This window comes from Salvelinus sp. IW2-2015, linkage group LG13 (genome assembly GCF_002910315.2).
Source record: "Salvelinus sp. IW2-2015 linkage group LG13, ASM291031v2, whole genome shotgun sequence".
Lineage (NCBI taxonomy): Eukaryota > Metazoa > Chordata > Actinopteri > Salmoniformes > Salmonidae > Salvelinus > Salvelinus sp. IW2-2015.
The window spans coordinates 13,796,753-13,820,376 of record NC_036853.1 but is presented as its reverse complement, the minus strand read 5'-3'; the positions used below and the strand labels follow the sequence as shown (position 1 = coordinate 13,820,376).

Sequence of the window (23,624 nt, the reverse complement as noted above, 5' to 3'; positions counted from 1 at the left end):
CCACTTTGCTGCCAAACCAGGTCACAATTCCTGTTCCTCTAACTCAGTGATCACCAATCTTTGAGTCAAGATCACTTGGAGTCAAAATGCAAGCCACGATCACTCAGATTTGTTAAAAACATGACTTAAAAAACATAAGCCTCTGCAACCTTATCCAATTAAAAACAATGAGCAATGAGGTTTGTGCAGTAGGCTCTAGACCCAATACATTATCACTGCCTATTGGCTATTCTTGAATTGCCCTACCAATGTTCTTTACAGACCATTTCAAAATGATACATTTTTTAATTAGGTACATGAACACAGGTAGTAGATAATTTGCTGTATTGCTTGTGAGGCACAGCTAAGTGAGCATAATAATTTGCTTATTTTTGGGGGTTTAACTTGACTGATGGCCTGCATCTGATGGTCAGTCTGAGGGAGCAGCGATGAGGCTGCCTCTTACCAGACTCGTCGCGCACTAGCGACTCCTGTGGCGGGCCGGGCGCAGTGCACGCTGATCAGGTCGCCAGGCGTACGTACGGTGCTTCCTCCGACACATTGGTGCGACTGGCTTCTGGGTTGGATGTGCATTGTGTCAAGAAGCAGTGCAGCTTGGTTGGGTTGTGTTTCGGATGCATGGCTCTTGACCTTCACCTCTCCCGAGTCTGTACGGGAGTTGCAGCGATGAGACAAGACTAACTACTCCCATTTGGTGGGAGAAAAAAAAAGACAAGTCGCACTGCATTATTTCTGCCTCCTGCACCAATTCATGTTGTTACTCCTATGACCAGAGAAAGTGAAATATTCCTCTATATAAAGAAAAAACAAGCAGATATTAATAACAAGCTTACCGGAACACTTTGCTATACTCATTCATTGCAGTGCTAGTTGTAGCGTGTGGAATTAGGGAGAAAGCGCATTTTATGGCTTATAAGTGTTGACAGTAATGAATAACAACTTAAACATTAACTTACACATAGAACCAGCAGCTCTTAGCTCTATTCGTTGCGTCTCTCTCTAGTCATAGTTTTAACGTTTTAAAATCTCATAGTATCAACTTTACTGTGCATTCAAGGCTTCTTTTGTACAGTCTATGGTCTACAGGCTATTACGGACTACAAAAGAAAACCAGCCACGTCGCGGACACCGACATATTGCTTCCAGACAAACTAAACACCTTCTTTGCCCGCTTTGAGGATATTTGAGGATAATACAGTGCCACCGACACGGCCCACTAACAAGGACTGCGTCCCCCCCCACCACCACCGTGGCTGACGTGAGTAAAACACTTAAACGTGTTAACCCTTGCAAGTCTGCTGGCCCAGATGGCATCCCTAGCCACATCCTCAGAGCATGCGCAGACCAGCTGGCTGGTGTGTTTACGGACATATTCAATCGCTCCCTATCCCAGTCCGATGTCCCAACATGCTTCAAGATGGCCACCATTGTTCCTGTACCCAAGAAGGCAAAGATAACTGAACTAAATGACTATCGACCCGTAGCACTCACTTCTGTCATCATGAAGTGCTTTGAGAGACTTGTCAAGGATCATATCACCTCCACCTAGACTAATTTCAGTTTGCATTCCGCACCAACAGGTCCACAGACGATGCAATCGCCAACACATTGCCCTATCCCATCCGGACAAGAGGAATACCTATGTAAGAATGCTGTTCATTGACTACAGCTCAGCATTCAACACCATAGTACCCTCCAAGCTGGAGGCCCTGGGTCTCAACCCTGCCCTGTGCAATTGGGTCCTGGACTTTGAAGGGCCGCCCCAGGTGGTGAAAGTAGGAAACAACATCTCCACTTCGCTGACCCTCAAGACTGGGGCCCCACTAGGGTGCATGCTCAGCCCCCTCCTGTGCACCCTGTTCACCCATGACTGCGTGGACATGCACGCCTCCAACCTCAATCATCAAGTTTGCCAATGACGAGACAGTCTACAGGGAGGACGTGAGGACACTCGGAGTGTGGAGTCAGGAAAACAACCTCTCACTCAATGTCAACAAAACAAAGGAGATGATCGTGGACTTCAGGAAACAGCAGAGGGAGTACTGCCCTATCCACAACGAAGGGACAGTAGTAGAGGAGGAAAGTTAAGTTTCTCAGCGTACACGTCACAGACAAACTGAAATGGTACACCCACACAGCCAGTGTTGCGCAACAGCGCCTCTTCAACCTCAGGAGGCTTAAGAAATTTGGCTTGTCACCTAAAACCCTGACAAACTTTTACAGATGCAAAACTGAGAGCATCCTGTTGGGCTGTATCACCGCCTGGTACGGCAACTGCACCGCTCTCCAGAGGGTCGAGCGGTCTGCACAATGCATCACCGGGGGCAAACTACCTGCCCGCCAGGACACCTACAGCACCCGATGTCACAGGAAGGCCAAAAAGATCAAAGACATCAACCACCCGAGCCACTGCCTGTTCACCCCGTTACCATCCAGAAGGCGAGGTCAGTACAGGTGCATCAAAGCTAGGACCGAGAGACTGAAAAACAGCTTCTATCTCAAGGCCATCAGACTGCTAAACAGTAATCACTAACTCAGAGGATGCTGCCTACATAAAGACTCACTAATCACTTTAAACAATGCCACTTTAATAAGAATGTTTACATATCTTACATTACTCAACTCATATGTACATACTGCATCTTATACATCTATTGCATCTTGCCTATGACGCTCGGCCATCGCTCATCCATATATCTATATGTACATATTCTTATTCCATCCCTTTAGATTTGTGTGTATTAGGTCCTTTTTGGGGAATTGTTAGATTACTTGTTAGATATTGCTGCACTGTCGGAACTAGAAGCACAAGCATTTTGCTACACTCCCATTAACATCTGCTAACCATGTGTATGTGACCAATTTTTTTTATTTGGCTCGAGGAAACTGTGCAGACACAGTGATCTGAGCTATCTGATTGGCCAGTGGTAGGCCTATAGGTGCACTCGAATTTGCTCTCTGGGCTTGTTCTACCTTCAGACAGATGAAATAGATAAAAATGGGAACACTTTGCCTTCCCGGCATTAGGGCTGCTGAGTCAAGTGCACCTACCGCCAACATGGTGAATAAATGAATAAAAATAAATTGTAAAAAGGCATAAAAAAAATTACAGACATTTTTGGTGATCGCGATCAACCGGTTGGTGACCACTGCTCTAACTCATATGATACAGTGCATGGCCAAAAGTATGTGGACACCTGCTCATCGAACATATTCCAAAATCCTGGGCATTAATATGGAGTTGGTCCCCCTTCGATGCTATAACAGCCTTCACTCTTCTGGGAAGGCTTTCCACTAGATGTTGGAACATCGCTGCAGGGATTTGCATCCACTCAGCCACAAGAGCATTAATGAGGTCGGGCACTGATGTTGGCGATTAGGCCTGGCTCGCAGTCGGCGTTCCAATTCATCCCAAAGGTGTTCAATGGGGTTGAGGTCAGGGCTATGTGCAGGCCAGTCAAATTCTTCCACACTGATCTCGAAAAACCATTTCTGTATGGACCTCGCTTTGTGCACGGGGGCATTATCATGCAGAAACAGGAAAGGGTCTTCCCCAAACTGTTGCCACGAAGTTGGAAGCACATAATCGTCTAGAATGTCATTGTACGCTGTAGTGTTAAGATCTCCCTTCACTGGAAGCCCGAACCATGAAAAACAACCCCAGACCATTATTCCTCCTCCACCAAACCATACTTGGCACTATACAGTAGGCACCATGCATTGGGGCAGGTAGCATTCTCCTGGCATCCACCAAAACCAGATTCGTCCGTTGGACTGAGATGGTGAAGACTGATTCGTCACTCCAGAAAATGAGTTTCCACTGCTCCAGTCCAATGGATGCTTGGCATTGACCATTGTTATCTTAGGCTTTCATGCGGCTGCTCGGCCATGGAAACCCATTTCATGAAGCTCCCGAGAAACAGTTATTGTGCTGACGTTGCTTCCAGAGGCAGTTTGGAACTCGGTAGTGAGTGTTGCAACCGAGGACAAACAACTTTTATCCGCTGTGCGCTTCAGCGGTCTCATTCTGTGAGCTTGTGTGGCCTACCACTTCGCGGCTGAGCCGTTGTTGCTCCTAGATGTTTCCACTTCACAATAACAGCACTTACATTTGACCTGGGCAGTTCTAGCAGGGAAGACATTTTACGAACTGACTTATTGGAAAGGTGGCATCCTATGACAGTGCCAAGTTGAAAGTCTCTGAGCTCTTCCGTACTGTCAATGTTTTCACATAGAGATTGCATGGCTGTGTGCTTGATATTTTTACACCTGTCAGCAACAGGTGTGGCTGAAATAGCCAAAACCTCTTTTGGCCATGTAGGCAGGGTATGTAACGAATTACAAGGTTAGCTAACATGCAAAGTAGCTAAAAAGTAGTAAGTTTGTTTTTGTCTAAAGTAACCTGTCTTATGGATATCATAAGGTGAATGCACCAATTTGTAAGTCGCTCTGGATAAGAGCGTCTGCTAAATGACTTAAATGTAAATGTTATGTAACCCTACCATACTAATTTGAGTGTACTGGTTTTACGTTTACTATGTTACATCTAGTCTATGAGACCAGGCTGCTTGTGTGGGTGGTAAATGTGTGTTACCAAAAGGGCTTTTTTCTCTTTTATTACACACATGGTGAGTCAGGTATATGTAGTCCAGTTCTAGCCTAATACTAATGGCAGTTGAACAGGCTAAGCCTTCTACACTATGTTTCACTTCCCCATCTCACTTCGCTCACATAACACGTCAAGAACGGAGGTTAGTTCGAACTCCAAACAAGACATGACCAATACCATACAGGTTGATCAACAGCATCGCGATTACAATCAGTGATATTTTCATATTGAAAAAGTTTAGCATAATTTGAGTAAAGCATCGTGACAAATACTGCACCAGAGCTCACACCGCACAATCATAATGGAGATTTGCCCTGTTAAGAATCAGAATGACCATAAGTATAAAGCTTCTTGTATTGGTGAAACTCATATCCATTCTGTTGCATTGAATATTGTATCACTTGAATATTGTATCACCAGAGCACTCACAGTATAGCCAGGGGTTAAACTAGGAGGAAATGAATTGGAAAAGAGTTCTACCAGCATGGTGGCAGACAGCAAATAGTGGGAATCAAATAGATTAGATTTTTTTTTAAGTTTTGGGAAAACAACCAAACTGGAAACAGTTCCACTACATGTTAAAATCCCAATTTAAAACTCATGGGTATTGCTATTTACAAAAGAGACAAATTATTTCCTTAATTTAACTTTTTAGCCCAATATGTCTCCCCTGCTCTTCTTAGTTTGAGACGTTTATAAAAATGTACATAGCTGCTATTGATATTTCCATTTTTTTAGCAACCCTACTACCCCAATGCCCTCATGTCAACATCTGCAGGGAGAAAAAAACAAAAAAACAGAGCATGTATGACTGATCTCATGACAACAATACATTCTGGGTCACATGGCATTGACTCATAAGCACAATGATGACACAAGCATATGGAATGCTATTTTAAAGGGCATAGTGATATCTTTCGTAGAAGGGGGTATTTACAGTATTACAATCAAGGGGGTTATGGGGGCTTCGCTTGTGAACAAATGTTTGAGACCACACACATCTTTGATTAAAAAAAAAAACTATTTGGGACCACTGTACCTACTGTGTGTGTATATATATATATATATATATATATATATATAGACTTGAGACGACGGAGCATGTTGTTGTGGTCGAACACACATCTCATGTTAAGCCATGAAAATCATAGACCATTTCAACGTTCAAGCAAAGATTTACAAAACTACTGCGAGGAACTTCAAAAGAAAAACAGTTTTGTATCCAATTCAAGTCTTGTGGCAACTTCAGTCATTGATGGGAAAATCGCTTCATTTTTGTCTTTAAACATAAACTTGATGTATTTGCATGCTGCCCCTATTTTTGATCAGCCACCACCAATGACTAGAATTGCTTAGCTCACAATGCACAAGCTTTCCTCTTTTTTTTATGTCGAGTGCACCTAGAGAGTTAAACTGCAAAGATCCTTTGATTGTCCTAGCAGAGGAGATGGACACGGTGGTTGTGAGACAGTAGGACCTCTATACTGGGCATCCTATAAAGACGATGCTTTCAGAGATATACACGCACGCCCGGACGCGCGCACACACAGTTAATGAGCAACATTTGGAACAGTTCAGATAAAATGTCATTGCAGGACACTTACTTGAGCTTTAAACATTTTACTTGGAAAGGCACAAACTATGATTTCCTGGTAAATTATTCTGATGTAGAAATAAAACTGAAAGATATCTTGTTTCATGTAAATTGACATTTCAGCCCTTACTCAGATATGCACTGAGTGTACAAAACATTATGTACACCTGCTCTTTCTATGACAAACTTACCAGGTGAATGCTATTATCCCTGATTAATGTCACTTGTTAAATCCACTTCAGTGTAGATGAAAGGGAGGAGACTGGTTAAAGAAGGATTTTTAAGCCTTGAGAAAATTGAGACATGGATTGTGTGTGTGTGCCAGGGTGAATGGCTAAGACAAAATATTGAAGTGCCTTCGAACGGGGTATTGTAGGTGACAGGCACACCAGTTGGTGTCAAAAACAGCAACGCTGCTGGGTTTTTCACGCTCAACAGTTTCCCGTGTGTATCAAGAATGGTCCACCACCCAAAGGACATCCAGCCAACTTGACACAACTGTGGGAAGCATTGGAGTCGACATGGGCCAGTATCCCTGTGGAACGCTTTCAACACCTTGTAYAGTCCATGCCCCGATGAATTGAGGCTGTTCTGATGGCAAAAGGAGGGGAGGAGGCGCAACTCAATATTGGGACGGTGTTCTTAATGTTTTGTACAGTCAGTGTTAGCCTTGTATAGGACTCTTCCTAGATCAGTCTTCAGTTGTTTTCCTGTTTGTTAATTTCAAACCTAGAATTCCATTGTACTTTCTTTTTGTTTTCAAAAGTGCAACAAGAAGAAAAGAGCTAATATCAGTTTCTCTCAATCTTCCACAGTACCTGAGGCCAGTGACTGTGCTACAAAGTCCACATTGACAGACATGAAAGCCAGAGAAGAAAAAAGAATACAAAATGAATTCCAGTACACTAAAACAAACATTTGTTTTCAATCCAGGGAGTTGACTTTGAAAACAACAGAGGATTAAATAAAAAACTCAACATAAACATCCTCCAATTCTGATTTAGATGAAGTGTTTTCTGTTGCGCTCAGTGATTCCAGAGTTATCATTAGTATAGTTCAGTCTTGATCCCACAAATAAAGGACTATTTCTATGGAACAGACTTCTTTCCCTCGACTCATTGACAGTTCCCTCAGATCAATGGCTGTTGAACAGTAAATGCTATGTATGGAATCTAGAATACAACAACTGTTTCAAACAGTATCATTTTTTTCTATTCACGCCACGATATTCGCGTTTCTTTGTTACAGCTTTTAAACGTTCTCTCTTTATTATGCAGGTACTTTAACGGTTTCTTTCTTTTGGAAGCCAGTGTCTGTTGTGTAGCCCACAAAGTCTGTAGGACAACAACATTGCTTTACACGCCTGTAGCAGAAGAGCGCTGAGAAAGATGGAGAAGAGCGAGAGGGAGAGAGAGAGAGAGATTGGGAAAGGGAGATAGGATGGGTGATCGGTGTGGTTGCTTCCATTTAAAACTTGAAAGTGAGCAGAATGTTTCAAGTTCCCGCCGAGGTCTTCTCTTCACTTGTGCCGCTGGAGAGTTTTCCTCTTTCTCATTTTGAAGAAACAGCAGCACCTGCAGGCAAGGACACACACTCATTTAGTTTCAAAAGGAAATGAATGTTGCATATCAAAACATACAATGTTTTAAAGCTAAGAAAAAAGGCAAAACTCAACATTAGAGGCCTTAAACATGTGGAACCTGTTAAATGTTTTGTTGTAACAGTATTTTGAATGACTGGGTTCAGATGTCATTTGACAGTGCGTTTCTGGCAACGACTGCCAGAGGTAGTGAGACCAAGCAGAGCATGGTGAGCCAATGCAGTCAACGCCAGGGAAAGACAGCTGTCTTACTTGGTATCATCAGCCACCTCCACCTCAGTGGGAGCAGTGATGGGAGCATTGGAGTGTCCCGCCGTCGGGTCGTCAGTGTTCAGCTCTCCATTCGTCGAGCTCATCACCTGTACAGGTGAAGACAAGGAATTCAGACAGGATGTCTGTGCATGACTAATTATCTGTCATTTATCCTTCATATGAAGTGAGAGATTGAGCATTAGCTTATGACTCTTACCTTTGACATTACATTGTAAAAGAGCTGTCAAGAAAGGCATTTCACTGTACTTGTGCACGTGACATTTAAACTTAAAATGGATCTACTAGTTGGTAAAAAGAGGTCATTATTTCAAAGGATGCAATTCCCTTCCAAAACCCTAGATGGCACATTTGCTCAAAAGAATAATCTTCAAAATGTAATCATCTGAGACGGCATAATTGCGCCATAAAGGACTCTAGATGTGAAATATCCACTTCCGAATTGTCATGTTTTCATGTGAAGGGTGTAGCTAACAGGCATCTCCTGAGATGCTGTTGCCCCTTCATCCCTTTAAAGGTCGAGTCCGTTCTGAGACAGTGCATGCTCAATCAGATCCTATATCACACCCTTTTCCAGGGAGAGGGGAGGGGAGTTCCTGTCCTGATAATGGCTTCAACGGCCGCAGGGTTCCCGACTGTGCATCCCTCCCCTGTTATCAGCCTGGATGAGTGAAGCAGAGCAGGCAGACAGATAAGGAGATAGAAAGCCAGCGACACAGACAGACAGAAAGCCAGCGACACAGACAGACAAAAAGCCAGCGACACAGACAGACACAGACAAAAAGCCAGCGACACAGACAGACACAGACAAAAAGCCAGACAGACAGACACAGACAGAAAGCCAGACAGACAGAGACAGAAAGACAGACAGACAGACACAGACAGACAAGCCAGACAGACAGACAACAGACAGAAAGCCAGACAAGACAGAAAGCAGACAGACAACACAGACAGAAAGCCAGACACAGACAGAAAGCCAGACAGAAAGCAGACACAGACAGAAAGCCAGACACAAACAGAAAAGCAGCCAGACAGACACGACAGAAAAGCCAGCCAGACAGAAAGCAGACAGACAGACACAGACAGAAAGACAGACAGACACAGACAGAAAGCCAGACAGACAGACACAGACAGAAGCCAGACACAGACAGAAAGCCAGACAGAAGCAGACACAGACGAAAGCCAGAGAAAGCCAGACACAAACAGAAATCCAGACAGACAGACCAGACAGACAAGCCAGGCAGACAGACACAGACAGAAAGCCAGACAGACAGACACAGACACAGAAGCCAGACACAGACGAAACCAGACAGAAAGCAGACAGAAGCCAGACAGAAAGCCAGACACCAGACAGAAAGCCAGACAGAAAGCCCAGACATAGAAAGCCAGACACAAACAGAAGCGACTCGACAAGACAGACACAGAATGAAGCAGATAGACAGACAGACAGACAGACAGAAAGCCAGCGACACAGACAGAAAGCCAGCGACACAGACAGAAAGCCAGCGACACAGACAGACAGACAGCGACACAGACAGACAGACAGCGACACAGACAGACAGTGACACAGACAGTGACACAGACAGTGACACAGACAGCGACACAGACAGCGACACAGACAGCGACACAGACAGAGACACAGACAGAGACACAGACAGAGAAAGCTGGAGTGGACAGACACAGCCATGCAGCACCATGCGCAGCACCATGCGCAGCAAGCAGTACCTGGACAGAGCCCCCCAGCCTTTCGGCCACAAGATGTGACCCCAGTGTCTCTGTATTGGTCATTGGAGACAGCTGACGCTGAGCCTCATCTCCTTTGGCCTCAGGCAACTGACAGGGGGGCAGGGTGTATGGGGGGCGGGAGTCAAGAGGTGGGAGGTAATGTGGTGGTGGTGGGAGAGTGGGATGGGGAAGTGAATGAACAAAAACAAAGAAACAAATGGAAATAAATACAGAAGGCAGGCTTGTTAAAACTATGTTAACAGAAGGAAAATAGAGCAAAACATAAAGCAGAGCCCACTGACTGATGCAAGAGTAAAAACAGCCTTGATCGGAAAAAACAAAGCATCTTGACTTCTATTCCAACATCTAGATTTTCTATTGATCTGACTGAATTAGCTAATAATTGTTCTGATTCTGTTCCTGGTTTCTGCAACAACAACAAAAATCTAACTGTTTGCGCTATGCAACGTGTTGCACATAAAGGATGATATGTCCTACTCATGACATTGTTCTGGAGAACCATAAATAAAGACCAGAGTCCACAGCAACCAGAAAACCGTATGCACTTTGCCTTAGAGGAAAATATTATGACTAATAAAGTTCAATTAATCATCGTGAATTGGCAAAAATGTAAACAATGTGTCACGTTGGTGACAGTGTAGTAGGACCAAGGCTGAAATAGCATGCTGATAGAACAAGGAAAAGAACGAAATTTTGCCACACACTAAGCAAACTGCTTTGTCATTGCTGATGTGAACAATGCATTTAACTCATGCATGAAATAACTAGTTCTTTGGGAGGCAGGCTGAAGACAAAACCGTCCAATGCTAAAACTGTTCCAACTTTCAGAGATGTTGCTACAACATTTAATGACAATTATAATAAGTTCATCAGTTCCCCATCTTTCTTGCTCAATCGCCACAACAGAGTAAAGAGGAAATTGAAGAGGTTGGATTGGAAAAAGGTGACATTGTAAAAAAAGAGGCCATATTGTTGAGGAAGCGGAGATTAAGATAGGAGGTTTGGCGGCTGCCTCAGACACGGGGAACTCGACTGACGAGGTGGGTGGGTGTGGCGGGCGGCGGCGAGCTCACCTGGTTTTTGGTCTGCTGTTGTGCTTTGTCTCTGCTGGGCTGAGCGGGCGTGTCACTGGGGATGGGGCCTACCGGTGTAGGCTATGGTGGGGGGGGGACAAAATGACAGCATTTTACCTACGACATCAAAATCGTGGCTGAGAATACTTACACTCACCACAAGCTGAAGATATTCATATATTATATAACAAAAAAGGCCCTTGAATAACAGACGTCACAGGAAATCTCTATTTTGATCCTTTTGTGATTATTTACAGAAAAAGACTAATGAAAGTCTGCAGATTAAGGGGTCAAGTGCTCCACTCAAAACGTTGAATAGGAAGAAAAAGCAAGTGATGGAGACTCACAAGTGGCTTGCCGACCCAGTCGTATTCATAATCAAAGACGTAGCCGTTCCTGTCAAACAGTTCCGTGAAGAGTTTCCGTAAGTAGTCATAATCAGGTTTCTCAAAGAAGTCCAGCCTCCTCACGTAACGCAGATATGTGGCCATCTCTTCTGCAGCAAAGGACAAAGGCACACAATCATTTAATTTGCATAAACTGAACTAGATCTAGGCCTAAAGAGTTATGAAGATTCCAAATGAAACCAAAATGGCAGTACTGACCCGGGAAGCTTTCACAAAGCACTTCAATTGGGGTAGCTCGCTTGGTATCGCCAATCTTCTGATACCTCTCCTTCAATGTGTCCGCCTGGAATCAACAGACAGTGCAACAATTATCCTCCCATGTGTTTAGCTTTAATTACCACAAAGCACAGTAGAGTTGAAAAACTACAGCTTTGCAGAATGCACAATATAACAGCCACATTTGGGGCTGGAGGCAGCATGACTGAATGGGCATAATGTTCACGTGTAGAATATTTGAGGTGTCTTAGTTTTTCTCCACATGCATATCCTCTCTTAAGAACAAATTCTTATTCAGAATAACTGCCTACCAAGAGGCAAAAGGCTTCCTGCGGGGACGGGGGCTGGGATTAAAATACAAAATGTAGGACAAAACACATCATGACAAGAGAGACACCACAACACTACCTAAAGAGAGACACCACAACACTACCTAAAGAGAGACACCACAACACTACCTAAAGAGAGACACCACAACACTCCCTAAAGAGAGACACCACAACACTACCTAAAGAGAGACACCACAACACTCCCTAAAGAGAGACACCACAACACTCCCTAAAAGAAGACACCACAACACTCCCTAAAGAGAGACACCACAACACTCCCTAAAGAGAGACACCACAACACTCCCTAAAGAGAGACCACACAACACTCCCAAAGAGAGACAACCACAACACACCTAAAGAGAGACACCACAACACTACCTAAAGAGAGACACCACAACACTACCTAAAGAGAGACACCACAACACACCTAAAGAGACACCACAAACACTCCCTAAAAGAGACACCACAACACTACCTAAAGAGAGACACCACAAACACTCCTAAAAGAGACACACAACACTCCCTAAAGAGAACACCACAACACTCCCAAAGAAGAACACCCACAACACTCCAAAGAGAGACACCACAACACTCCCTAAAGAGAGACACCACAACACTACCTGAAGAGAGACACCACAACACTACCTAAAGAGAGACACCACAACACTACCTAAAGAGAGACACCACAACACTATCTAAAGAGAGACCTAAAACAACAACATAGCATGGCAGCAACACGGTAGCAACATAACATGAAAGCAGCACAAACATTGTTAGGCACAGACAACATCACAAAGGGCAAGAAGGTAGAGACAACAATACATCACACGAAGCAGCCACAACTGTCAGTAAGTGTGTCCATGATTGAGTATTTGAATGAAGAGATTGAGATTAAATTGTCCAGTTTTGAGTGTTTTTTGCAGCTCGTTCCAGTCGCTAGCTGCAGCGAACTGAAAAGAGGAGCGACCAGGGATGTGTGTGCTTTGGGGTCCTTTAATAGAGGGCTGCAGTAGGTATCTCAGATGGGGGGAGTGAGGCCTAAGAGGGTTTTATAAATAAGCATCAACCAGTGGGTCTTGCGTCGAGTATATAGAGATGACCAGTTTACAGAGGAGTATAGAATGCAGTGATGTGTCCTATAAGGAGCATTTGATATGAAGCTGTTATACACCCCTTGACTTTTTCCACATTTTGTTGTGTTACAGCCTGAATTTAAAATGGATTACATTGAGATTTTCTTTATCACTGGAATGTCAAAATGGAGTTGTTTTTAGAATTTTTTTTACAAATTAATTAAACATTTAAATCAATAAGTATTCAACCCCTTTGTTATGGCAAGCCTAAAGTTCAGGAGTAAAAATGTGCTTCACAAGTCACATAATATGTTGCATAGACTTACTCTGTGTGCAATAATAGTGTTTAACATGATTTTTGAACAACTACCTCATTTCTGTACCCCACACCTACAATTATCTGTAAGGTCCCTCAGTCGAACAGTGAATTTAAAAAAGATCCAACCACAAAGACCAGGGAGGTTTTCCAATGCCTCGCAAAGAAGAGCACTTATTGGTATAGGGGAGGGGGAAAAAAGAAACTTGAAGATCCCTTTGAGCATGGTGAAGTTATTAATTACACTTTAGATGGTGTATCAAGAGAGGAAGGAATCCGCCTGGGATTTCACTAACTTAAAATAGTTAGTGTTTGATGGCTGTGATAGGAGAAAATGTGATAGGAGAAAACGGAGGATGGATCAACAACATTATAGCTACTCCACAATACTAACCTAATTGACAGAGTCAAAAGAAAGACGTCTGTACAGAATAAAATATTCCAAAAAATGCCTCCCGTTTGCAAGAAAGCACAAAAGTAAAACAGCAAAACATTTGGCTAAGAAATTAACTTTATGTCCTGAATACAAAGCATTATATTTGGGTCAAATCCAACACATCACTGAGTACCACTTCATTTTTAAGCATGGTGGTGGCTGCATCATGTTATAGGTATGCTTGTCATCGGCAAGAACTAGGAAGTTTATGATAAAAAGAAACGGAATAGAGCTAACCACACAAAATATTAGAGGAAAACCTGGCTTAATCTGCTTTCCAACAGACACTGGGAGACAAATTCACCTTCCAGCAGGACAATAACCTAAAACACAAGACCAAATACACACTGGAGTTGCTTACCAAGACGACATTTAAATGTTCCCGAGTGGCCTAGTTACATTTTTGACTTAAAATTGTCTTGAAAATCTTGAAGACTTGAAAATGGCTGTCGAGCAATGATCAACAACTAACTTAACAGAGCTTGAAGAATTCTAAAAAGAAGCATGTGCAAATATTGTACAATCCAGGTGTGCAAAGCTCTAAAGAGACTTACCCAGAATGATTCACAGCTGTAATCGCTGCCAAAAGGTGATTCTAACATGTATTGACTCAGGGGGTTGAATACCTATCTAATAAAGATATATTAGTGCTTTATATTTCATAAATGTTTTACAAATGTGCAAATTTTTCTTCCACTACAGAGTATTTTGTGTAGATCTTTGACAGAAAAGGACAATTAAATCAATTTTAATCCCACTTTGTAACAACAAAATCTGGAAAAATAAAAGGTTTCTGAAGGCACTGTATATACTGCCATGCAGGTCCTCCTCCTGACACTAGCCTGGGTGGAGAGGACCTCACAGGGGGAAATGTGGAAGTGACTTATGTTATAATATGATGACATTTAAATCTCAGGAGGTGAAAATCCTTTCAGTGTATGGTTACAAAAGCACTATTGACATGGCATTTTTCGTAAGCATGTTTTCCTCTTCCTTAAAGGGAGATTTAAAAAAATTCTACTTCATACTCATCTCAAGCACCACCTCAGCTTCAACATATGTGAAAACAATACGTTTCTATATTTTGTAGATAAACAGATATAGAGGAACATGTGTTTTCAATGACATCGGTTATTTAGCAGCAGGGTGAATGTGCCTGAAGCCATGTAGATATAATGAAACTGTATACCTTCAGGCCTTGCCAGGGAAGACTGCCTCGCAGGAAGTACATGAACATGTGACCCAGAGCCTCCAGGTCATCCCGCCTGCTTTGCTCTGGAGGAGAGGAGAAGAAGAGTTCATTAACGACACACGCAGAAACAGCACACAAATTTAAAAAAAACTATAATCTCTCAATTATCCACCCTGTCAACTATATATGATACCATTAGTCCTAATGTGAAAATCTCAAATTCAATCAATGAATACAAGATCCACATGGAAGTAATGTTGGTCAGATATGTGTCCAGTTCTGAAGTTAGGATGAGGTCCTTCCTGAACATTACGGAGAACTTGATCATCAACAGCCCAGGACAAATTTATAGGATTAGGAAAGAAAAATATATCTTTAGGGTTGAAAAAACAGCTTATATTTCCAATAACACAGCAGCATGTGTGATCATTATCATTTCTCACCTTTCCCCAGGTGTGTGTTGATGCTCATGTAGCGCGCCGTTCCCGTAAGGCTCTTGTGCTCCCGGTACGGGATGTGTTTTTTGGTCTCAGGGTCGATGTATTCTTTGGCCAGCCCGAAGTCGATAATGTGGATTGTGTGCTGCCTCTTGCTGCCCGGCCGCCCCACCAAAAAGTTCTCTGGCTTGACGTCTCTGTATATCAAGCTTTTTGTGTGGACAAATTCCATCCGTGTTATCTGGGAGGCAGAACACAGAGCATTTAAACAAGATAGGATCTCAAACTCTTTCAGGACACTTTTCAAATGCTGTAAACCTCTGAGAACAAAGAGAATGACAACACAGCGATAGGAATAGAGATGGCTGACATTGTAGTGATCCCATCATTCACTATCTAATTATGTGGCTGACATACTGTGAATATTCACTGAAAGTAGTCTTATAAGCTCTGGGTCAAGTAAACAACTATTACATTCTTACCAGCTGTATGGCTATCATGAGGACGGTCTTGAGGGAGAAGGTGCGGTCACAGAGATCAAACAGGTCTTCCAGGCTGGGCCCCAGCAGCTCCAGCACCATGGCATTGTACTTCCCACATGGCCCAAAGTAGTACACCTGAGGAATACCCTCTGCAACAAAGAGACAGGTAAGCACCTTTGGCAACCATGACAGCCCAGGAGGCGGTTTCGATTAGAACAACAAGAAGGCTAAACAAAACAAACTTGTCAATGTTGATGATGCATTGTGCCGGCAAAACATTTTTGCCAACACACCCTGTCATGTGGTCTCATGTGTGACCTGGGAGGAACTTAGGAGTTTATCATCACAGTAAAATGCCCTTCTGAAAAGGAGACTTCTAGTTGAACAGTGACTCTGTTCCCTATGCGGAATAGAACAAAGGGTAATGGCCATTTATGACCCCCATGGCCTTATGGTCCAGGCTCCAAGGTCACATACAGTTCCCGGTTATGCCTCACCAGTCCAGACCAGTACCAAACGCCAGGGGCCTTCATTCCATTCCTTGGCCGGCAGTTGTGCCAAAGTGACTGCATGCTCCTTTCTCGGCAGGCGGCCCCCAATCCCGCCAGAGAGAGGAGCGGTACGGCAGCTTTAGTAGTACTGCAGGCTGGCCTTTGGGGTGTGTGAGTGTGGGGAGGAGGGGATGGGGACGGGGACGGGGGGTGACTAGAGCAGAATTTACCTGATCACCCCTCACGTCACTCCACACAGAGAAGCAATGCAGATCTCACACAGCCACACACCTGTCCTGGGCCTCTTTAGACAGCAGGATTTGCCTGGTAATAATGGCGATGATGGATAAGGCGGAAGCGACAAGCGATCAACCAGGAAGCTGACTCATCAAAGCCCGCCCACATCTGGAGTGAGGGCATTCAGCCCTGCCAATGCACTAATCAACAGGAAAGTGCCTATGAACAACCTGTCTCCCAACTAGAGAGCTGTAAACACAGCAAGGACAACTGCTGGGGAAAAGATTTACCTCACATGGAATAGGCCTAGAACAAAATGACCATTTCAGAGAAACCATTCAAAAAGAGAATGATTTTATTCTTTACAAAAGCTAGACCTAATCATGTGGATGTTTTACTCCAGTGTAAAAATAACCCAGACCAATGTGGTTTCCTAGAAGCCATTCTTTATTGTGATTCATCACAGATATAATTGTCTGTTCTCCTGTCCGTTATAACACCACCAAGCTTCAAAGTCTATTCTGCTGCGTCCCAGTGCCATTCTGTGCACCGCTCATAACCCACTCTCTCCAAACACGAGTGAAACGTGTCGGGAACAATCCAGTGTATTGTCTCAGACAGGGGCCCCTCTCAGTCTGAACACTGTGGCAGACAACGTCACCCTATAACAGGGTTTCCCAAACTCGGTCCTTGGGACCCCAGGGGGTGCACGTTTTGGTTTTTGCCCTAGCACTACCCAGCTAATTTAAATAATCAACTAATCATCAAACTTTGATCATTTGAATCAGCTGTGTAGTGTTAAGGCAAAAACCAAAACGTGCACCCCTTGGGTTTCCGAGGAGAGTTAGGAAACGCTGCCCTACAATGAAATGTCAAGGTTTAGGCCGAGCTCGACAGGAAGGCGGTCTCTATTAAACATTTAGAATGCTGAGTGCATCGGGTAGAGAAGAGGAGGCGCTGATTCCATTAGGCCGAGTGGGCGACGCTGTGGAGATGTAGCCAGGCTGAAACGTGATCGTCCGGCCAGCCTGCCTCTCCTGCAGAGAGCCTGTGTGACTCAGTGTTAGATCATGTTATCTATCACCAGGCAGGCAGTACATCAAATATCCAGACTGCTCTGGACTGGATGAACAGGGTGGACCACAGAACATCACTGCAACCTCACACTCAAAATGGCACTGATTTATCACTCCCAAGACACTAGGGCAGTAGGCATGGCAGAAGGACACACGCACGCATCCATCTGACCAACAGAGTCTCACAATGCTTTTAAGCAGAGCCTTGATGGCTCACTAAATATTCACAAGTACTGATATCAGTGAAATGTTAATCATCTCATAAGGAGACGGGTCTCGTACTCTGCTTTCAAAAGAGAAGACCATCCAGGCGTATCCGGACTGTGAGCTCAGTCAACCAGTCATCCAGTTAAATTATTGATAGCGACATAAAAAGTGGATGATATCACTTCCGACGCCCCATGCTCAGTGGTTAATGGTGGAGTTGGGGCGTGGCCAGGCTAGACCAGCTAGTGTGTGTAACTGAACGTGTTGTTCTCGTGTTTGGGTTCTTTCCAGGGCAAGAGAGAATTAACACGAGGTAAGCTCTTCAGTTTTAAGCACCATGTAGAGCTGACATTGCGAAGACCAGGACTTGAACCTTATGTTGCCACATTCATATTGTAAAAACAACTACATGCCTGTATCCATCTGTACCATAGGGTTTACAGAAGGATCAGCAGAAGCAAGTGGCTTGAAGAAGACTTTCATAATTCCTCACGTGCATTTTTTAATGAATGTAGCCACCAGTTGGAGGAACACTTCCCTCTATTCTATAATGTGGGGGAAGCTGAAGAACCATAATCTGTGGTTCCATCTTTAGCTCAGCCTATGAGATTGTAGCAGGCCTCTGGTGGTCCCTCTGCCACAGTGGCCGGGGGAGGAGAGTGGAGTGGAAGTCAGGATGTGTTTAACGCACCAGTACAAACGCCACAGTGGGGCTGCTGCCTGAACTCGTCCAATCGTTCGGCCCAGGGGGTGGGGATAAAGACTCACTATCCAATGAACGGACCAGGATCAACAAGCAACTTCGAGTGACTCTGTTCCCAAATAGGCGTAAGGCAGCGAAATACTAGTGTGCTGTAGTGCTGCCTGGGATTGGAAATACAACTTCTGGTCCAGTCAGACAGATCCCACGAAGGAGGGCTGACAGAGAGAGATAGGCCAGACCTTTTCCCTTTGCATCATGGGAGAGTTTCCCTGGGCTTTCTTCTCCAGGCAGGCCGGAGTCAGTGCTGAAACCAGACATAGAGGCAGAAATACTCTAATAATGGCCCTACTGCACGGAGACGGCCATCTATAAATAGACTAGCCTAGGACACCCCTAATGCCCTGCACTCCAACTTCCTATTAACACAGTAGAGCTGCTGCCCTGGCACAGGCACAGACAGACAGCTGGCAGGTGATCAGCTCACTACGAGAGAAAAAAGAGAGACACTTGTGACAGAGAAGATCACTGGGCGCAGTGACATGCACTCTCTATAACACAAGCGTGTGTGTGTGTGTGTGTGTGTGTGTGTGTGTGTGTGTGTGTGTGTGTGTGTGTGTGTGTGTGTGTGTATGTATGTGTGTGTGTTCTGCCTTCCACTCCAGTGAACAAATGGGTGCAGTCAGGCTTTGCCCAAGCTGTTCATCCTTTTCCTTTAAAAAGGCTAAAAGGATCAACGACCAGTGTCCTCAGTCAGTCAGGGTAGGCCTAATTAGAATACAAACATTCAGCTTACCTGCGCTCAAATACAACATACCGTAAATATTCCCTTTCTTGACAGATGCTCATAGAAAGTCACTAACTAATGATGAAAAGTATCATCTTTGGCTAAAAAAAACAGCAGTCCAATGTCAGAGATTATCAATGAAAAATGAAGCTGCAAGGTTCTAGTGAGAGGATGAAAAACGAAGGCTGGCCGAGCTGTGGGCTGTTCCAAAGTCCCTGTCCCTCCCCACCATCTGATCTTACTGCCCCACCGATCGCCACTGAAGCCAAGCGGCCACATCAAAGGGCTGGAGGCACAGCACAGCCCCATGGACCACAGCACAGAGTGAGCACACAGACATGTTGGGCCTGCGCCTGATAGGGATCAACCAACTACACAGAGGGGGCAGAGCCATCACATCTTCTAGCAACAGAGAAGAACTCCATCCATCCAGCTGATTCTACTAGCTAACTCAGTGTTATTAAAACAGTTATAAAGTATCAAAGTATCAACAACAACAGCATTTCGCTACACTCGCATTAACATCTGCTAACCATGTGTATGTGTGACAAATAAAATAAAAATTGACAAATAAAAATTGATTTGATGTGCTTACCTGAACTTCCCAACTGTTTATAAAATCTATATTCCAAATGAAGCTGTGGCGCCCGGGACTTAATTGGTTCCTGAAAAAGAAGAGAAAGAGAAACCAATTAGTAATGGTAATTAAAATGGAATGAAACATTCTATAGGTGGATCATTACAGCAATAAAGACTGTATGACAAAAAGGTTGAAAAAAAATTATATAATGTACGTAAAGAGTATAGGACTTCTGGGATATTCCAAGATGCAGCTTGGCGATGCATTTATGTTTACTATAACATTCATAAGATACCTAAGACTCAAACACTGTATAGAGCTAAGAACCTAAAACTTAATCATTGGCTTAACACAACATCCTTCCTCCTCTATGACACAAGCCAGGGCATTATGCAATTATAAACAAAATGTAACTAGCAATATCTTGAAATGCACGTTTGAAGTCTGGGACTTAGCCATTTCCCATGATTGGATGGAGAGCATTCTGTACTAAACCACACTCATACTCCCGGTCTTGTTCTCTCCCCTGCCATAATAGCAGGTTAAGCTGGTTTGTGACTGCGGAACACACGGCCAGAGATACAGAGGGCCACGCTTCAACCAGCTGCTCATCACATCACAGGAATAACTATAGGGCTGTGCGACATCAAATTAATTAGAATGTATGTTTTTGCACAATATTTAGAACGCCTAAATCGTAGAATAATTTTTGTTCTGTTTTTATGAGCGTTTATGTCCACTTGTTCTCATGTTATCTTTTTTGTCTCGTCCACACCTTCTGTGCTGTACACCTTCCCATTTACACCAGAGACCTGTATATAATGACGAGATGCTCATGTCTCCGCACTAACAATGGGAGTCGTTGTCCCGGGGAGGAGGAGACAAGCTTAGGTTCAAAATAAGCACATAGAAACGCAGTGGGCTTATTTTGGCGAGAGTAAAACCTCTCGCGTCACCTTCCCCCAAGCCCCTCCCACTCCCACTCAAAGATGAGAGTTCACTTGTTCCTCACTGACAAATGGTTTCAATTCACTATTTGCATTTGAGGTTTTTATTTTACTGTACTAGACAAGTTAACCTTTTGAACCATACCCTGTTTATGTTTCAACTCCTCAAATTCTGAGCAGAGCAGACACTACCAAAACAGAAGTACCAATGAAAACTAATTCTGGAAAATGTATGCTCAGTTCGTTGCGCACACATTACAGTCCCACATATCGCTACCAGCATTTTAGTCAAATAAAGATTGTTATACTAGCTGTTTAGTCTGTGTTGTATAAATGTGCAACAACCAGCTTCATGAGGTAGGCACCTGGAATGCATTTCAATTAACTGGTGTGCCTTCTTAAAAGTTAATTTGTGGCGGCAGGGTAGCCTAGTGGTTAGAGCGTTGGGCTAGTAACCGAAAGGTTGCAAGTTCGAATACCCGTGCTGACAAGGTACAAATCTGTCGTTCTGCCCCTGAACAAGGCAGTTAACTCACTGTTCCTAGGCCGTCATTGAAAATAAGAATCTGTTCTTAACTGACTTGCCTAGTTAAATAAATTAAATGCCTTTCCTTCTTAATGCGTTTGAGCCAATCAGTTGTGTTGTGACATGGTAGGGGTGGTATACAGCAGATAGTCTATATTATGGCAAGAACAGCTCAAATAAGCAAAGAGAAACAGTCCATCATTACTTTAGGACATGAAGGTCAGTCAATACGGAATACATTTCAAGAACTTTGAAAGATTCTTCAAGGGCAGTCGCAAAAACCATCAAGCACTATGATGAAACTGGCTCTCATGAGGACCGCCACAGGAATGGAAGACCCAGAGTTACCTCTGCTGCAGAGGATAAGTTCATTAGAGTTACCAACGTCAGAATTTGCAGCCCAAATAAAATTTATTCTTCAGAGTTCAAGTAACTGACACATCTGAACATCAACTGTTCAGAGGAGACTGTGTGAATCAGGCCTTCACTGTCGAATTGCTGCAAAGAAACCACTACTAAAGGACACCAATAAGAAGAAGAGACTTGCTTGGGCCAAAAAACACAAGCAATGGACATTAGACCAGTGAAAATTTGTCCTTTGGTCTGATGAGTCCAAATGGGAGATTTTTGGTTCCAACCGCCATGTCTTTGTGAGACGCGGGGTGGGTGAACGGATGATCTCCACATGTGTATTTCCCACCGTAAACCATTGAGGAGGTGGTGTTATGGTGTGGGGGTGCTTTGCTGGTGACACGGTCTGTGATTTAGAATTCAAGGCACACAACCAGCATGGCTACCACAGCATTCTGCAGCGATACGCCATCCCATCTGGTTTGGGTTTAGTGGGACTATCATTTGTTTTTCAACCGGACAATGACCCAACACACGTCCAGGCTGTGTAAGGGATATTTGACCAAGAAGGAGAGTGATGAGTGCTGCATCAGATGACCTGGCATCCACAATCCCCCAACCTCAACCAAATTGAGATGGTTTGGGATGAGTCGGAAAAGCAGCCAACAAGTGCTCAGCATATGTGGGAACTCCTCCAAGACTGTTGGAAAAGCATTCCAGGTGAAGCTGGTTGAGAGAATGCCAAGAGTGTGCAAAGCTGTCATCAAGGCAAAGGGTTGCTATTTGAAGAATCTCAAATATATTTTGATTTGTGTAACACTTTTTTGGTTACTACATGATTCCATGTGTTATTTCATAGTGTTGATGTTTTCACTATTATCCTACAATGCAGAAAATAGTAAAAAATAAAGAAAAACCCTTGAATGAGTAGGTGTCCTAAAACTTTTGACCGGTAGTGTATATCGTGAATCACCCATAAATGTGAAAAAAATAGAGATGAGTTTTAGGCCATGTCGCCCAGCCCTAAACCCTGCCATCAGTCCAGGCTACACGTCAGACACTCAGGCCAGCACCAGCCTACTCAGCACCTCTCATCCACCCAGCACCAGCCTAATCCCAGACAAACACCTATCAGGGTGGCGATGCATATCAATAGTCTAAAGCACATCTCCTCTCCTTCCTCCAAACTGAGTAGAAAGAATAAATGCAAATTCTCTGTTGGCCTCTGGCATACTGCGTCGCTTCCACCTATCCTGTTTTCAGATTAGTCTGAACATTGTGCACATCCAGAGAGGAAGAGACGAAGCGAGAGGATTTACTCCACCCAAAATCTGTCCCTGTGAGATAAGCCCTTTTTTGTATGGAGGTCTATGAGTGTCTCGAATTACACAAGGCTTAATGGATTGACTAGAAGTTTTGTAATGTGGCCCCCCGAGTGGCGCAGCACTCTAACTCTTACTTGGCTCATCGCACTCTAGCGACTCCTTGTGGCGGGCCGCGTGTCTGCAGGCTGACTTCGGTTGTCAGTTGAATGTGTGTTTCCTCTGACACATTGGTGCGGCTGGCTTCCGGGTTAAGCGGACGGGTGTTAAGAAGCACGGTTTGGCGGGTCATGTTTCGGAGGACGCATGACTTGACCTTCCCCTCCCAGTATGGAGTGGGGGTAAAATACACACACAAAAAATGTGTTACGTAATGTTTAGGCTGTTACAAATGTACTAATATAAGTGGATGCACGTTGCAACTTTGAGAAAAACAACTCAGTTGTGCCTGTTGTTCACACACGCATCTGCCCTCATTGGCTAGAATGGTCCCACCTGATCTCGCCTGCCTTCAATCATTGAGGATATGTATTTCCATTGTTAGAGCGGTCACTCGTCTATGTTGTTAATATAATAGATCATCTTTGGCACATCACATCCATCTTAAGTGGAAATCTGAG

General features: G+C 43.9%; 1 protein-coding gene across 5 annotated transcripts in view; it reads right to left on the bottom strand.

The window, feature by feature from the left end:
• Positions 1–7,422: 7,422 nt before the first annotated feature.
• Positions 7,423–23,624, bottom strand: part of LOC111972163 (casein kinase I) — a 31,965-nt gene continuing 15,763 nt past the window's right edge. Inside the window, exons 2-11 of one of the 5 annotated variants that reach the window (XM_023999050.2) lie at positions 19,874–19,943; positions 15,781–15,929; positions 15,305–15,539; positions 14,859–14,944; positions 11,498–11,582; positions 11,240–11,388; positions 10,893–10,973; positions 9,799–9,906; positions 8,056–8,162; positions 7,423–7,777 (exon numbers count right to left, since the gene is read on the bottom strand). In XM_023999050.2, the coding sequence (XP_023854818.1) occupies positions 7,723–7,777; positions 8,056–8,162; positions 9,799–9,906; positions 10,893–10,973; positions 11,240–11,388; positions 11,498–11,582; positions 14,859–14,944; positions 15,305–15,539; positions 15,781–15,929; positions 19,874–19,943 (1,125 nt within the window). In that variant the 3' untranslated portion in view covers positions 7,423–7,722. Of the gene's footprint in view, positions 7,778–8,055; positions 8,163–8,590; positions 8,735–9,798; positions 9,907–10,892; positions 10,974–11,239; positions 11,389–11,497; positions 11,583–14,858; positions 14,945–15,304; positions 15,540–15,780; positions 15,930–19,873; positions 19,944–23,624 lie in introns of those variants that run through there. The other 4 variants (XM_023999051.2, XM_023999052.2, XM_023999053.2 and 1 more) reach the window with 4 other exon arrangements.